Source organism: Nannospalax galili, unplaced genomic scaffold (assembly GCF_000622305.1).
Source record: "Nannospalax galili isolate Female #2095 unplaced genomic scaffold, S.galili_v1.0 scaffold765, whole genome shotgun sequence".
Classification (NCBI taxonomy): Eukaryota; Metazoa; Chordata; class Mammalia; order Rodentia; family Spalacidae; genus Nannospalax; species Nannospalax galili.
The window spans coordinates 2,243,295-2,259,778 of record NW_008352647.1 but is presented as its reverse complement, the minus strand read 5'-3'; the positions used below and the strand labels follow the sequence as shown (position 1 = coordinate 2,259,778).

The window sequence follows — 16,484 nt, the reverse complement described above, 5'->3', positions numbered from 1 at the left end:
ACTAGACTTGGAAGGAAAAATTCTACACCGTCAAGGTAGGCAACTTGCTCAAGGACACACTAGTAGTAAAGTCAGAGCTGGAATTTGAACTCTTGCATCAGGCTCAGAGCCTGTGTTCTTAACAGTGCTGTGTACCCCACATCCTGTCAAAGGAGGAGTTTCCTGCTCTTCCCTAAGCTGGTTACTTGTTAAGCCATTGACAAGAACAGGCATCTGTTAGTCCAAAGATGTGCACAGGGTGGAGTAAGACAGCTCCCAGTGGCCTGAGCAGGTACTGCGCTTTTCTCCCAGTTTTCCCAGCCACCTTTCAGGGTTGATAAACCACCTACCTGCACAGGGTTGATGAGCTTTCATGCTGTGGGATGGGAGAGGGTCAGGTCTGGAGAACATACAATTCCGTCTTCATTTGGGTGGGATTTTACCTCCCTGAAAAAACACTCTTCTGAATACCAGAGAGGTTAAATGACTTGCCCAAGATCACATAGTAAGATTAGACCCCTAGTCTTGAGCAATTTTGTCTAGATTGCCAGGTCCTTCCGAGATCAGGCAGAGGAGGTTGTCCCTCTGTCACCCATTCCTACAACCACTGAGTTAGGTTTGTTTTGATCAGAAATCCTTGCAGGCTGGAGGGAGGGGGGTGGACAAACAAGCCTGCCTGAATGTCTTTGGCCTTTCAGTGTTTGCCTGGGCCTGCTATAGGCAGTTCCCTTCTTGTTGCTGTTGTAGCCATCTCAGCCTGCTAACCCCACCTCCCAGGGAAGTCTGGGAACTGGACTTTCCTGCTTCTTGGCTTCAGCCTGGAAGCAGAATCATATAAAGTGCTGCGAACCCAGCTCTGACTCCAATTCAGAAGGACCAAGAGTAAAGCACAGCCTTGATTATTGAAGCCTGAGTATCTCCTCCTAGGACAGCCCCATCCAGAGGTGAGACGCTCAGAGAGGAAAGGCACCTTAAGAAGCCCACAGAGCCACAGTGGCAGCGTGGGCTGCTGCAAAGAGGCCAGGCTCCTCCTTTTGGGATGGCATCTACATCCAATGACTGCTGAGGGCAGCTGGTGAGCTCAGAGTAGTTAGAATCGGGGTTGGAGGGGTTGCTCACCTATGGAACAGCCTATGGCCCATGGTCCAGTTTGTCTAATGACAAAAGCCAAGATAATGATTGAAGGTGGCTTTGGGTTCCCTGGGCAGCCTCTGGCGCCAATGCCTGAGGACTGTGTTGGCGCCTTGAGCCCAGGGCATTCACTAATGGACTGTGGCTGATCCCAGATCTGATTGGCAGTTAGCCCCATGATCCTCAGGGAGATTCTGGAAACTGTTCTCCAAATCTGGAGACATTGCCCCCTCTGGGATCTCTCTCTCTCTCTCTCTCTCTCTCTCTCTCTCTCTCTCTCTCTCTCTCTCTCTCTCCCTCAGTTGGTCCAAGACAGGAGTGCTTCTGAGCCCCTGGGTAAGACAGAGGGGACATACATGAATTGAGTTTCCTTGTCTCTCAGCTGCCTGGATGGACTATAAGGCTAGCTCCCAGATAGCAAAATATAGCAAGTTGTTAAAATGCCAGCTCCTAGTTTCCTATCCCCTCTGCCTTCCTGCCCTGATCTCTTGGGTGGCCAGTCCCATAGTCCCATCCTGGTAGTAGGGAGGATACCAATGCTCAAAGATATTCTTGAATAATCCCTTAGATGCAGGTGATCCCAAGATAAGCTAAACCACCTCCAAACCCAGGACAGAGGGGAGGAATTAACTCTTCTGAGGACCTCTGAGAACTAAGGGCTCCCCCGCCCCCACCCCTGTATCTAAGAAGGTTATTCCAGGCCTAGGGCACACCACAAGCAAAGATACAGGAGCACAAATGAATAATGCAGGGAGAGATGGAGGTGAGTCTAGAGCGCAGACCTTGAGAACATTGCAAAAATTGCAGTTCTTACCTGGTTAGCAGCAGGGATCCACTAAAAGTTTTATAGAGAGGACAGAAAAGAAGTAACCAAGGTCTGCCCAGAGTCACAACTTATTCTTAAGCACATGAGGCAAGGTGAAAAGGAAATAGGAAACTGATGCAGCTGACCTTTTTCTAGGACATTCAGCGTGCAAGCACTTTGTGCAGCACCCAAATGTTGTTCGTCGGCATAGCCCAAATTTTACTCATTTACTAAAAGAGTGAGAAAAACGCGCTTTAGGAAACTGCTATAAATCCAGTGGAAGTCACCATGGTAACCTGATTAGCAGCTAAATTAAGTTCATGATTAAGAAGAAATAAATAAAAATAACTCTTCTCCTCGGCTGGGGCTACCCACTGGGCCCCTGGTGGCTCAGCAGATGCCGAGGCCTGGGAAAGCTGGGGTACAGGCTGTGTTTGGCCCCTGCAGGGTAGCTGGGGTGGGAGGCCCTAACTTGTTACCAGAGGACTGTCTGCCTTAGCACTGCTTGGGGCTGATAAGGTCCCTGGTGGCCAGACTGGGGGACTGCAGGCTACACTTCCACAGGCCAAGACTATGGTTTTCTCCACCAGTGTTCCATGCCCTCCAAGGATTTTGTTGTCCTGGACCAGCCTTCCCTTGTGAGAGCATCCAAGTTCTGGACCTAGACTTAGTTTTGGTTCTAGAGAGGGTGTTTGGCATTGGACACATATGTAAGAGAACTTTGGGGCACAGTCCGTATAAGGGGCTATGGGAACATGAACAAACCAGAGAGGGCTTCCTGGAGGAGGCAGTGCCTAGGAAAGACGTGCAGCATTTTGGAGCTTCTGCTTGGATTGGGCCAGTGAGCCAACCTGCATATGTACTGACATGGGCCCTGAAGAGACCAGGTCTGTTCTGGAAGTTGAGTGACAAGAGAGGGGGTGTGCAGAGGGGAAAGGAGCTCCCCACATCACCTTTCTGGACCTCTTCCTGGCCAAAGCAGTCTAGAGCAATGGATAGAGTCAAAAGGGCATTGAATCTACTCTGTGCTACATGCTAGCTGTGACCTCTGGCAAGTGATTTAATCTATGTGAGCTTTGGCCCCTTGTCTATCAAATGGGGATGAGCATGATAATTGTGCCTATCTTATTGGGGAGGATTATACCAACTATATCTCAGACCCTCCCATGCCTGTAGAAAACCCCCAGAGGCTACTACCCAGGGAAATTTGCCTTGAGCAGGTGGGAAAGAGGGTGGGATGGCCAGGAGGGGCCTGGCTGAGTTCTGCTCCCAGAGCGATTACTGCAGAACAGTGGGCAGACAGCCGCTGCCTGGCACCACTTCTAACGAAAAGTAAAGTGCCTGGTTAAACACTGGTGCTGGAGCTGGCTTACTCTCATAAGATGCGGGGCTCCCAATAGAACATTTTGGCCCAGGGATGTTCCAGGAGTCTGTTCTAACGTCTCTAGAACAGGCTGCAACGTGAGTTTCTTCCTTGCCAATTCTCCCCACCCCATTTCTTCCTGCTCTTTGTACAGGTGTCTGTAGTCTCCCTGTTCCCGTTCCCTCTCCTTCATCCTTCCCTGTGCTCCCTCAGTAAATTGCTTGCACAGCAAATCCCATTTTGGCCTTCTCTTCTTAGAAGACCCATTTTGGCATAGAGGGTCTCCGAGGGAGAGTCTTGCAGATGGGTGTGAAGAGGGAGAAATAAGGCCCAGTAGTAGGCCACGAGGATGCTTATGATTGGTGTGAGCCTTCTCTGATCATGAGAAATAGGTGTCAGTCTCTTCCTGTGTCCTGCCCTTAAATGAGCATCTGCGGATGCATAGACCCTTGAGCACGCATCTATTGCTGCTTAAAAAAAAAATTTTTTTTTGCACTAGCAAAGAAAAACAATTTGCTCCTACATGAAGAACAAGAAGTCTTCATTCCATTCTTAGTGCTTAATTCTATAGAAGCCCTTGGGCACAGCAGCTGCTCACTCAAAACCACACAAAACTGAACGCTATTGGGACCTGCTTCTGTTTTAATTTTTCTTTGAGTCAATTTTGTATTCATTTTCTGGTGTTTTGAATTGTATCATGTTAGTTTATTTAAGCTTTTGAGTCCTTATTTTATGTGATAGAGACACCTACAAGAGACATCTGTGTCCATCTTCCCGGTTACTCTGAAGGTGATGGCAACCTTGCTTCCCTCTACCTGCCCCTCTTCTTTGCTGAGTCCTCTGTGTGGAGTCTGTCGGCTGAGCTGGACTGAGGGAATCTACTCTGCCAGGGGTCCTCGGGTCCTGGCTCCCTCCCCTCCCACCTCTTGCTCTCAGCTCTTTCTCCAAGTCTCCCCCTCCCTGCTTGTTGAGATCAGGGAAGCTGAAAACCCAACCCTTACATCAAAAGAGAGCTTGAAAAATACTTGGAGCAAAATCTGCTAACTGTGCATCCTTGCTCTGTGCTGGGACTGATATTAAATCAGGAAATGGCACTGAACAGCCGCTCCAAACACAGAAACAAGGGTTGTCAACACAGAAACCAAAAGCAATCTCTAACAGGCAGAGGTGAAAGGGACCTGGCACAAGGCTGGGATTGGGACTGAAACCCAGGAAAGGGTTGCTGAATGAGGCTTGTCTGTGCTGCCTCTACATCATTTGGAACGCAGCTGGGCTCCCAGTTCTGGCATTGAGAGATGGAAGAACATGGGAGATGCTATTTAAATATCTTTAGGGGCCTCCTTTACCTTTCCAGAAATGTTTATTCAGCACCTCCTAGGCTCCTCACAGTGAAATAAAATGATGCTTGCCCATGGGGAGATGATTTTTTAGCCCCCAGGACAGATGTCAGTCTAGCTGTTTGGTCCCTGAGTGTTGGCTCCTGCAGAAGCCTGCAGCTCTACCTCCAGCCTCTCCGTCCTTGCTTGCCTGCTCCTACGACCGAGTCTTCCAGCATCTATGTTCGATGCATTTCTGTTCAGCTTTCAATACTTTAGAAAAGCATCCCCTCCTCTCTGCAGCCTCCTCTGCCACTGCCGTGCCTCTCTCCTCCAGTGGTCATTTGTCTGAGACCTGCTGGCATTGTGGACACAATGTCACCGTACACCTTTCTGCCTATCATGGAAAGGTCTGCAATTTCCTGGATGGAGCCCTCATCTCCCAGCAATGCTTAAAGAATTGACATGAAAATGAAAAACCTTGATAAAAATCCATCATTGATGGATTGCCTTCCTAGCTTCCAGATGGGAAATTAAATAGGTACGATCTTGTTGGAAGCTAATTTGACAATATTAACATTGATAATATACATATCTTTCAATCTAGCCAGTCCCTTCCTTGCTTTCAAGAGAAATGCTTGCACATGAAGCATGTAAAGAAAGCTGTGAGTTGCAGCATTGTTTGCAATAGGGAAGCTTTGAAATGGCTTAAATATCCATCAATATGGGACTTGCTAAAATAACTATAGGGCATCCATTAGGCAGAATGTTGCATATCAGTTAAAATGAAAGTAGCTTTGGATGTATTGACACAGAGGTGTTACTCTGTGGAAACAAAAAGCCAGCTGGAGTTCTAGACATAGATGTTACAAACTATACTGTTGCATTGAGAGAATGGTCTTGTGCATCTATCTTGTGTATTTAATCTTAAGAAAGGTGAAGAGCCGGAGTAACCACAGCATTGGTTAACCTGAGCTTGGGCTTTGCCACAGCCCAGCAGATCATTTTATCAATCCTGGGTAATGGGAGGGTGCGGTTCACTTCCTCTGCACCTGGAAAAAGGCTCTCCAGGCTATGGTGAGCATACAGTGGGGGGCTGGAAGAGCATCCAGGCAAATGAAAACTCTTGGCTGTCTTTAGACCTATAAATATATGACTGTGGCTCAATAATCTGTGATTTTGAAACACATTTCCTCAAGTGGAAAAACCCCTGCACTAGCTAATCAAACTATGCTCCTTGAACTTCCGTGTTGTTTTCTAAGGCCTCTCCCAAAACTGGGGCCACCCTGATCTATGTGGAGAAGGGAGGGGTAGAGGCATTAGCCTTGCCATATGAAGCCAAGGGGTGTGGTTTTCCTTGAATGATAAGAATCTTACCCCTTTCCCCCCCCCCCCCCCCCGCCATTCCACTATAATCCCAGCTTTTCTGAGGCCTGGGAAGAGTTACACACTAGTTTTTCTCTCCTTCAGAGGGAAGCAATTAACTCATTCTAGGCAGAGAGTGGTATCATTGTGTAAAGGCCCCGTGGTAGAAAACAGCTTAGTCTGTGGAAGAACTTAAAGAAGTTGGCATGCCTGATACATTATTAGGAAAGAACAAATGCAATTAGAGTTGAGGTAGGAGAAGTCAGATTCAGCCCCTTCAGGTTAAGGAGTATGATTCTTTTTCCAAGTAGCAAAAGAATCTCTATTTAAGTAGGAGTAGATACATGGAGTTAGAATGACCAGCTTAATATATTAATATAACCTGAAGACTAGTTCTACTATTTTGTGGGAGAAGGAAAACAAAGAAAGAAAAAAATCATAGCCAAAGCCTCAGTTGGCTTTTAAGCCATAGATGAGGGTGGCTTGGATGAGGGGAGGTACAAGATGGAGAACCAGGGGCTGGAGAGATGGCCCAGTGGTTAAGAGCACTGCCTGCTCTTGCAGAGGACCCCAGTTTGGTTCCTAGCACCCACATTGGCAGCTAACAGCTGTCTATAACTACAGTTCCAGTGGATCAGATACTCTCTTCTGACCTCAGCATGGGAAGGCAATATATTTACTTATACATATAAAATAACAATAAAATTTTATTTTCGGTCTTTTGAGACAGGGTCTCCCTGTAGTTCCAGCTGACCTGGAACTCACTAGGTAGACCAGGCTGGCCTTGAACTCATAGAGATCCACCTGCCTCTTCCCCCTGAGTGCTGGGATTAAAGGTGTGTGCCACCATGCCCGGCAACAATAAAATATTTAAAAAATTTTTTTTTTTAAATGGAGAACCAGAGAACCCTTGAGGTGGAGGGAAATAGCCATGATGGTTGGCCTATGGGAGGGGAAAACCAGGATGTGGTTTTGGGTTCTTTGGTGGTAGCCTTGGGGTCCTGATCAGGTATGGTGAGAAGGGGTGGTCCTGGCTATCCCTCACTGAACTGTGGCTGTGAGTAATGCTAGCTTCTCTCATCACCAAGAAGCTGCATCCCCCTTTTCTTCCTCCCCTTCTTCCTCGCTCCCATCTTATCACCCCGACTTCTTTTCTTCCTCCCCTCTCCTTTCTATTTCCTCTCTTCTCCCTGTTCTTCTCTATCTCCTGCTCTGATATTTAAGAGTGTGTAATTGGTACTAAAGGTCAAACTCAGGATACAGACAAGACCAAGGATCAAGGCCAAAGCCAGGGCTAAGGTTCAGAGCCAATATCAGAGGTTGGATGAGGTCAAAGGTGGGTGACAGATTGAGAAGACTGCAAATGTTCCCTCCTTTGACTTGCACCTTGCCTTAGTTTCTTGCCAGCCCTACACAGGTCAGAGAAGGAGCCCAGGGATGCTCAGGGCATCCACAAAAAGGCAATTTCACACTTCCATTAGAATTGGAAAAAGGCTCCAGCAATGACATGAGCAGCATCACAAGTGCCACAGAGAGCTGGAAATCCCAGATACCCGAACCCCTGGGGGCGATGTCCACTCAGGATCCTCCACTTTACAGGATTCTGAGTCCTGGATGTTGGGCATAAGTTCTAGGGCATCACTGCCAAGCAAGTCTAAATAAAACACTTAACCTCTGAGAACTTATGGGCTTTTGTGTGAACTGGTGATGATCTTGCCCAGCTCATAGAGTTCTCCTATGAATGGGATGACTCCGTGGATGAAGATCTTAGGGTATATCCCCATCTACCTGCCTGCCTATCTCTGTAAAGTAGGAACAATCAGCTGCTGCTGTGATAAATTCAAGAATTACAGTCCAATGGCAGAGTGAATAATAAAAGACCTAGCAAATACCTGTGTGGGTGGGAATGAATATTGTGAAACATTCCATCTTTTGAGGCCATCCTGCCCAATAGTTGTGGGATGTGAGTCACATGTGTCATCTTCTCACAGACACACTGAAACAAAGTAAAAAGAAACAGACATGATGGTGTAATAACAAATCCGCATGCCCCTGTAGTGCGGGAGGGGCTCCCAGCCCGCAACCAGCGAACCTTGCTATAGGACCAGAGGTACCAGGACCAAGAATTGCATAACCTTTGTGGAAGCTAGGGTTTGGAGATGATGGCGGTTGTTTGGGGGCGGGGCTAAGTGGGAGTGACAGCTGCCCGCGGAACTGAGGAAGAGGAAGGGCACAAAACTCTGCCTCTGGGAAGCCACAGACTTCCGGAGGTTCTCGAAGAGCGCTTGCAACAGAATAGCTTCCCGCAGGGTCTTGTGAAGGTAGCGGAGACCTCAGAGATTCTTGAAAGAGACAAAAGGGTGACAAAACGCAGAAGTCCGGCTTCTATGGGTTGTTTTTCCAAACTCAGGCCCCTCCCCAGCAGAACTCAGGCCCTGGGGTCCAGGAACCAGTGGTTTCTGCTTGGCGAGCTTGGACAGTTAGGACCCTGCTATTCGGGGGACTCTGAGGCTGCGAGTTTCCATCCTCTTCATCCAGAGAAGCGCTGTCCCCATCCAACACACACGCACATCACATACATCCACACTCACACTCCTCCCAAGCGCTTCTAACCTCATTCCCGCGTGCACAGAGATGCCTATTCGCTCACTAAACACCTGCAGCCCTCCGGGAAACCTCGATGAACAGTGCACCTCCGGGCTGAAGGCGGGTGCTGGGCGCCACCCTCGTCTGGAAGCCCGCGCAGGCGGGCAGGACACTGGGCATCTGTCGGGTTATTCTGTCGGCTGGACAGAGGTGTTCGTGGGCAGCGCCGAGAACCTCGTACTCCGCCTCTGGCAGTGGGCTCTACGATGTTTTAGAAAGTAACTTCTTTGACTAGAACCGTCTGTAGTGCCTAGAGTCCTGAAGTTTGGACCCTGAGGTGTGTGTGGGGGGTGTCCCTCCATCATCACCTGTCGTTAAAAGAATTCGAAGGTGGTGCACCCGAGGCGAATAACCTATGGCCAAGCCCGAGTTGGGCAGGGAAAGGGACTCACTTTGGGGAAAAATCTCATATTGGGAGTTTGGGCGACTAGGTACCAGATGTACGGTGCAGGGGGCCCTGGCAGTCGCCAATCCGGCTTTCCTTCGGCTGGCGAGTCTGGGGACTTGGCATACTGCTCCTGGGCCTCCTGGTCAACCTCCCCTTGCTTCTCTAACTCTCCATTCTTCCACCAGCCCGTCTCGTTCATACAACGCGTCGGGCTCCCAGTCAATGAGCATACAGCACCCCCTCAATTCCGTCGGTCTTTTAGAGTTGGGGTGCAGCCTCCTGTTCTGTTCTGCCTAGGACCAGGAGGAACCGGCACACTGATACCGAGCCCGCGATGGTAGTCCCTACAGAGAAGGGCCATTAATCCAGGAGTGCCAAGACCTGCAGGAATTCGAGTGGGGAAGGCTGGATCATGAATTGGGACAGACTGAGGGCAACGGAACTTCACTTGGGGCAACCCTGGTGTCTCACGCCACACCCACAACTCCATAGGGCTCTCTCTCTCTCCCTCCCTCCCTCCCTCCCCCCTCCCTCCCAGAAAGAAGGGAGGGGCTACCCTGAGGCAGAAGCAAGGAAAAAGGAAAAGCATGGTGTAAGGGGAGGTGAAGCGAACTGAGGAGCCCAGAGATATCTCAGAGATTAGAGGAAAAAGAGAGAGAGTCGCAGGAACAAAGAGGACCCAAACTGCTGGGATAAAGACGAAGTCCTCCAGACCCTGAAAGGAGACGGGACTGCAGGGAGACCCTCTCCACGGGCCACATTTCTGAGACGTGGGTCTCAGTCCTCAGTGGTGACTGAGACATGTAGGGCACAGTCTGGAAGCGGTGGGTTTTAGATGACTCCGAGGCAGGGAGCTAGCTGCTGGGGTCCGGGGGGTACTAACAGTCCCCGTGTATTTATTGGTGGAGGCTGGAGCAGAGGTTTGCAGAGACCCCAAATTGGAGATCCAGGGTGGCCTCAAAATGTTCCCATTGAGCCGACGTCCGAGCGCGGGCTCTCCACGAGCAACTGCGATTGGGACACTTAACAAGGCGTATACGTGTCCGCAGTGCCCAGCTTCGCCTGGCAAGAGAGGCTTAGCTGAACCGTCCGGATTTTCTGCCTAGGCGGCCAAATAATTTCTGCGGAAAGCGCGCTTTTGGGGTCTGAAGAGAGTCTTAACAGTGTACTGTTCATAAACCTTTTAGGTCAAATTTTGGTTAAAATACATTCATTTTGTTAAAAGTACGCTCTACCCCATCTTTCCCAAAGACGCAAGAGGAAAGAGGGTTTTCATAGTCATTGGAGGCAATTTCTTTTTCTTTCTAACAGTTAGGGGGGGAAAAAAAGTCTGGCCACGTTCTCATTGCCCAGGGCGACTGGACCCCCAGGCGCGGCGTCGGTGGGGCAGGTCCCCTGCAGACAGCAGCCGGGACACCCCCAGCCAGCGCACTTTTCGCCCACCTTTCTCTTCCTGTCCTAAGCTGGCAAGCAGAAGGCGACGCGGGAGGCGGGTCGCGTCTCCGCATCCAGCGAATTCGCGATTTTCTAGCTTTCGGTGTCCGGGTAGGGGGGGCGGTGTGTCTCAGAAAACCCCATATTTCCCGCTATTCTGGCCCCGGGTAAAGAGGGGTGCACCGGCGCCCCAGAACTGGGCCTGAATGCCCAGGGAGCTGCGTTCCTGTGTCCCCGTCTGCGCCCGGGAGAGGTTTCTCACCCCACAGCCCAGGGCCCTCTCACTGGCGTTTTCACTTTAGGACACCGACCTCCCCTGCTCAGGACCTCCAGGAGGGAGGAGCCCTCCCAGCATCCCCGAAGGCTTAGGTACAAAATTTCCGGGAGGGTGACCTGGGGCAGGCTCCTGATTGAGTCGAAAGATGGGATGGGAGGATCTGTGCATGGTTTCTGGACAAGGAAGGTGTCCCGGGACGCAGTTGCACACGCAGCCTGAGTTCTGGGCTGGCTGGGTTGAGTCAGGTAAAGACCCGGCTGGTTCCCAGCCTCTGTCCAAGCCTTCCCGCGATGAACCCAGCAGTTTGGGGCGCCTTTGCATTCCCTGGCCACTTGGGGTCGCACTTTATGCCTGTTTGAACCTCTCTACAGCGGTCAGAAGCTTGGATCAGCTTAATCCTTACAAAACGTTCAGACAAAAACAGGGCCGGTTCCCCAGCAGCTAGAGTCACTCGCTGCACCAGCCGCTGCCGGCCTCGGCTCGGAGCCTCGGAGCGCTCAGGTTTCTGAACTTCTGGCCAGTGAAAGGGATTCGGAGCCTTGGGACAGATTCTTTCTTGGTTGCCTTCATCGGGAGCATTTGGTGGTGGTGGGGGGGGTGGTGGAGGGGGGTGAGTGCAAGAAACGGCGAGGCCGGTGGGTCACTGAACGCACCGGGAGAACAGCATCTCTTGGTCGGAGGAGCCTCCCCGGAGGTTAAGAGTTAGGTCTGAGCACAACTCTTGGCTCCCCAACCCCGCCATCGCCCAGCGCAGAAAAAGGCGCAGACCTTCGGAAACCCAGGCACGCACTGCACTCGCCTCTTCTGCCCGCAGCCGCGAGGCCACACGGAGCGTTGCCCACTGGGCGGGGGCCGCTTGGGAACAAAGGGCCCGGGAAGCGTCATCCCGGCGCTTCTGCTGAGCCTACTTGAGGGTGACACGGGCCGAGGTTGGGCGTGCAAAGAGTGTCGAGGTGAGCGTGCGGGGAGGGGGAGTGGAAACACGGGCTTGACCCAGAAGTGGGGTGCACACCCAGGCCGAGCGCGCTGGGATCCCGACGCAGACCGGGTGGGGGGTTGGGCCCAGGCCGGCGGTCCCACTGGGCTCCAACCCTCTCCCTTCCAGGCCTCCTCGGCTCGGGGGCTGCTCCGGCCTCCAGTCAGCTGACGCGGGGGGCGGGGGAGCTGTCAGGCACGCCCCGCCCAGCGTCGCGGGGCCGCCGGGGCCGAGCGGCTATTGGCCAGCCGGCCGGGCCGCCCGGGCCCCAGCGCTCCAGTGACATCAGGAAGGCGATAAAAGGCTGCGGCGGCGCCAGATCCAGCACAGCTGCACCGCCGGGCTGCGAGCGGCTGCAAGCAAGAAAGCCCTAGAGCCCAAGAGCCCTAGAGCGAGCGGCGGGCGCTCGCCCCGCGCCTCCCCTCTGCCCCAGCGCGCATCTCGCCAGCTTCTCCACCCCGCCTGGCTGGACCCTACTCGGTCCCCGCGCGGCCACAGCCCCGAGCTCCGGGGCAGCACAGGCAGCCTCGGGAGGACTCTCCGGCGCGCCGCCGCGTCCCCAGACAAAGGCTTGGCCGGCGGCCCCGGCCCGCTGCGCTCTGGGCTCCCCGCCTCCCTCCCCGGCTTGCCCAGCTCTTCGCCCCCGCGCTGCTCGGCGCGTCCCGGCCGGCCGCAAAGTTTCCCCCGCGGCAGCGGCGGCTGAGGCTCGCGTCAGCGATGGCCGCGGAGCTGACCATGGGGCCAGAGCTGCCCACCAGCCCGCTGGCCATGGAGTACGTCAACGACTTCGATCTGCTCAAGTTCGACGTGAAGAAGGAGCCGCTGGGGCGAGCGGAGCGTCCGGGCCGGCCCTGCACGCGCCTGCAGCCTGCCGGCTCCGTGTCGTCCACCCCGCTCAGCACCCCGTGCAGCTCGGTGCCTTCTTCGCCCAGTTTCAGTCCGACTGAACAGAAGACCCACCTCGAGGACCTGTACTGGATGGCGAGCAACTACCAGCAGATGAACCCCGAGGCGCTCAACCTAACACCGGAGGACGCGGTGGAGGCGCTCATCGGCTCACATCCAGTGCCACAGCCGCTGCAGACCTTCGACGGCTTCCGCGGGGCGCATCACCACCACCACCACCATCACCCTCACCCGCACCACGGGTACCCAGGCGCCGGCGTGGCTCATGATGAGCTGGGCCCGCACGCGCACCCGCACCACCACCACCATCACCAAGCATCCCCGCCGCCATCCAGCGCCGCCAGTCCCGCACAACAGCTGCCCACCAACCACCCGGGGCCGGGGCCGCACGCGGCGGCCGCGGCAACCGCTGCGGGTGGCAACGGTAGCGTGGAGGACCGCTTCTCCGACGACCAGCTGGTGTCCATGTCGGTGCGTGAGCTGAACCGCCACCTCCGGGGCTTCACCAAGGACGAGGTGATCCGCCTGAAGCAGAAGCGGCGGACCCTGAAGAACCGGGGCTACGCCCAGTCGTGCAGGTATAAACGCGTCCAGCAGAAACACCACCTGGAGAACGAGAAGACGCAGCTCATTCAGCAGGTGGAGCAGCTTAAGCAGGAGGTGTCCCGGCTGGCCCGCGAGAGAGACGCCTACAAGGTCAAGTGTGAGAAACTCGCCAACTCCGGCTTCAGGGAGGCGGGCTCCACCAGCGACAGCCCCTCCTCTCCCGAGTTCTTTCTGTGAGTCGTGGCGGGTCCTGGCCCCCGCCCTTGCCCTGGCCCGGGCTCCCTGTCCTGTGTCCCCAAGCCCTGGACTCCCTGCCCCTGCCATGGCCCTGGCCTTGACCTGTTTGACTCGAGCGAGAGGGAGGAAGGACGCTCCGGCTGCGGGAGACGGGTGGGAGCGCGGGCGGGTAGGAAACCTTGGCCCTGGACAGAGCAGCGCTTGCCAGCGCAGCCTCCTAGACTCCGGTAGAGCCAGAGAGACCGGGGGAGGGTGGTGGTGGTGGTGGGAGGTTCCGGAGTAACTTTTCTCCGGGCTGGAAGGCCACGAGGCATCTTCCGAGGAGTCGCCAAGGCCGTCTGGAGACTTACGGCTCTGTGAACTTTATGAGTGCCAGGGCCGCCGCTTCGCACTCCAGAGCTCAATCCGCCCCAGGAAGAGCAGAGGAGAGAAGAGGGACCCTGCTGTCCCCACAGGCGCGAGGCAAGGCTCAGCAAAGGGGAGGAAGAACAGAGGCACCTGTCTGTCCAGAGTCCGGAGAACACTGGCTCTCAGCCGGGAGACGCGGGCCTTAGGACTTTCGGCGCGCTGAAAAAAAAAAAAAAATCTCATCAGTTTTATTGCCTGCTCGATTATATAGAAAAATACGAAAATCTGCATTAAAAATATTAATCCTGCATGCTGGACATGTATGGTAATAATTTCTATTTTGTACCATTTTTCTTGTTTAACTTTAGCATGTTGTTGATCATGAATTATAACCCCCTTGTTTCTTTGGGTGAGAAGGGATCCAGTTCCGAAACTCCTGCAGCTGCCAGCAATCGGAGTTTCTGTAGCCCGGCAGGCTTGTAAATACCCGCCGGGCCAAAACACACTGAGAACGTGGCAGCAAGCTGAGTCTTTGTTTGGGTTTATTATTATGGCATTTTTGTTTGTTTGTTTGTTTGTAAGTAAAAAGAAAGCGAGAAAGAAAGATTTAAAAATCTGGACATTTAGCATCATATAACTTTGTCCTGGGAACCCTTGGAAGTTGTAGGCTTTCTTCCCTTCTCCATTCCATATTTGGTCCTCCTTTCCTTCCCACTTTGGGTTTTTAATTTTGGTGTTGAAAAAAACAATATAAGGGAGAGGCAGCTGTGGAGTTCCACACCTTGGAGCAGGAGCCTGTCCTCTACCCTGCCTGGCCTTCCAGCCAAATCTATACCCCTAATCTGACAGGAAAAGAAATCAGATCTACTCCTTGACAATTTGCATCATAAGAAGTCATCCCAGGGCAGGTTTGGAATCCTTCTGGAAGGTGCTAATTGTAAGGCCCCCCAGGGCTTAGGGTGAAAGGATTCCTCACACCCTTGATATTGGTCTGTGATGCTTAGGCGCTTCCATTGAACCAAATGTCATTTTCAGAATGTACCAGAAACCCAAACATTCGCAAGTAATTATGCAACTTTCAAGTGTGTTCTTTAGACCAATGCATTGTTTCTTTCCCTGCTTTTGAGAGAGCAAGAAGAGTTACTGGCAGTGTCCCTCCTACCTTTGGTTGTATAGTAGTTATAGGGAAGGTCTGGGTGTTTTTCTTTATTGTTACTTTTATTTCTGCAGGTCAGTAAAAGGATTTTAAGTTGCACTGACAAAAATACCAAAACGAAAGCATATTTTTTAAGTTCCCATTTGAAATTGCTGGCGCTGCTGGCTGGATGCTTTTTTTGTTTTTGAGTTTGTATTAGTTGATAAATTAGCAGTAATAACAAGATTGTATGAACCGCATGGTGCTTGCAGTTTTAAATATTGTGGATATTCGTCCTGCATCAGAAACGAACTTTGGTTTTTACCGATTCAACTGTGTTGAAATCAAACTTGCCGCAACAGAAATTGTTTTTATTTCATGTAAAATAAGGGATCAATTTCAAACCCTGCTTATGATATGAAAATATTAAAACCTAGTCTTATTGTAGTTTTAATTCAGACTGGTTTCTGTTTTTTGGTTATTAAAATGGTTTCCTATTTTGCTTATTAAAACCATGGAAATGGTGTTTATTTAGAGGACTCTGTGTTTGCATGATTTTAACTCTTTTGCTTCTTCAAGGGTTGTAGATCAGATTTGGTACATTCTCTGGCAATGGAACCCAAACCAAGGTGGGCAGATCTCTCCCTGCAGTGTGTGACGAGTGTGTGTATGTGTGCCTCAACTGTATTCTCTGCTTGTCACCCTAGGTTCAAATCCTGGTCAAATCCTGGTAAGCCCAGAGGGTGCAGGTCTGAAAGGGACTTGCTACTTTTACAGACTTTGGGGCTTGATGGGGACTGGCCTTCTAGCTTGCCTGCTGCTGGAGTAGTGAGTGGCAGAGGCCAGGAAGCCCAGAGTTGCCCCTTGGATGGTCTTTTCGGTGCTCAGGCCCAGCTAAGCTTCAGCTCTTGCTTTTCTGGGTCTCAATGTCTTTCAGCCCCGCACTTCTGCTTAGAGCTAGGAGTCCTGTTCCCCCAGGCAGGTCGAAGCAGGTGAGACCTGCCACTAGGTCTTAGGGTACCTTGCAGGATCTTTCTGGAAGGAAGCCCCTCCTTGGGGATTTCTTTCCAGGGCAGTGTACTCATGGTTAGAGGGGCTCTCATCCTGAAGGACATCGAGGGGAGTGGCTTGGATTTCAGCAGCTTCTCAAAAAGGAGACTGGGTGATCCCCGTGCAGCTCCAACTGCAGCCTGAAGATTCTTGAATAAGGAGGTGGCCCTAGACCCTTTCTTTTCCTTGATCCTTGGAAGAACAGTGGCTACCTTGTGGCTCCCAACTCTTCTCAGCCCTTTGGAGTCCTGTCTAGGTTAGAGTTGCCTTTAGATACTTCTCTCTGGGAAGTGGAATTAAACTCCCAAACCTTAGAAGAGGTCTGCACTCTTGACAATGACTAGATCTGGAGGGATGTCCAGTCTCCATGCAGACTCAGTACTGCACCCAGAAATTCTCTGGTCCAGAGTTCCTAACATGGAATTTCAGGACCCTGATGGGGGAGTTGTCAACCTAAACAGTGGAGCCCCAGCCAAGAACCCAATCAGGGCAGAGCCTGGAGGAGGAAGGGAATTGGCCTGACTCCCTGGAGACTGGGCTAGTAACTGGGGTCTGAGAAAGAGACTTAGAGACCTAATAAAT

At 52.1% G+C, this 16,484-nt stretch overlaps 1 protein-coding gene across 1 annotated transcript; it reads left to right on the top strand.

Annotated features, from left to right (window-relative positions):
• The first annotated feature begins 11,328 nt into the window (after window positions 1–11,328).
• On the top strand, window positions 11,329–15,377 carry Mafb (MAF bZIP transcription factor B). The gene has a single exon (XM_008849584.2). It carries the CDS (start codon window positions 12,398–12,400, stop codon window positions 13,367–13,369), a length of 972 nt encoding a protein of 323 aa, XP_008847806.1. The 5' UTR covers window positions 11,329–12,397; the 3' UTR covers window positions 13,370–15,377.
• Window positions 15,378–16,484: the final 1,107 nt, after the last annotated feature.

What these genes read in the sequence shown, in the direction of transcription:
- Mafb (XM_008849584.2), top strand. Translation starts at nt 12,398, where the DNA reads ATGGCCGCGGAGCTGACCATGGGGCCAGAGCTGCCCACCAGCCCGCTG.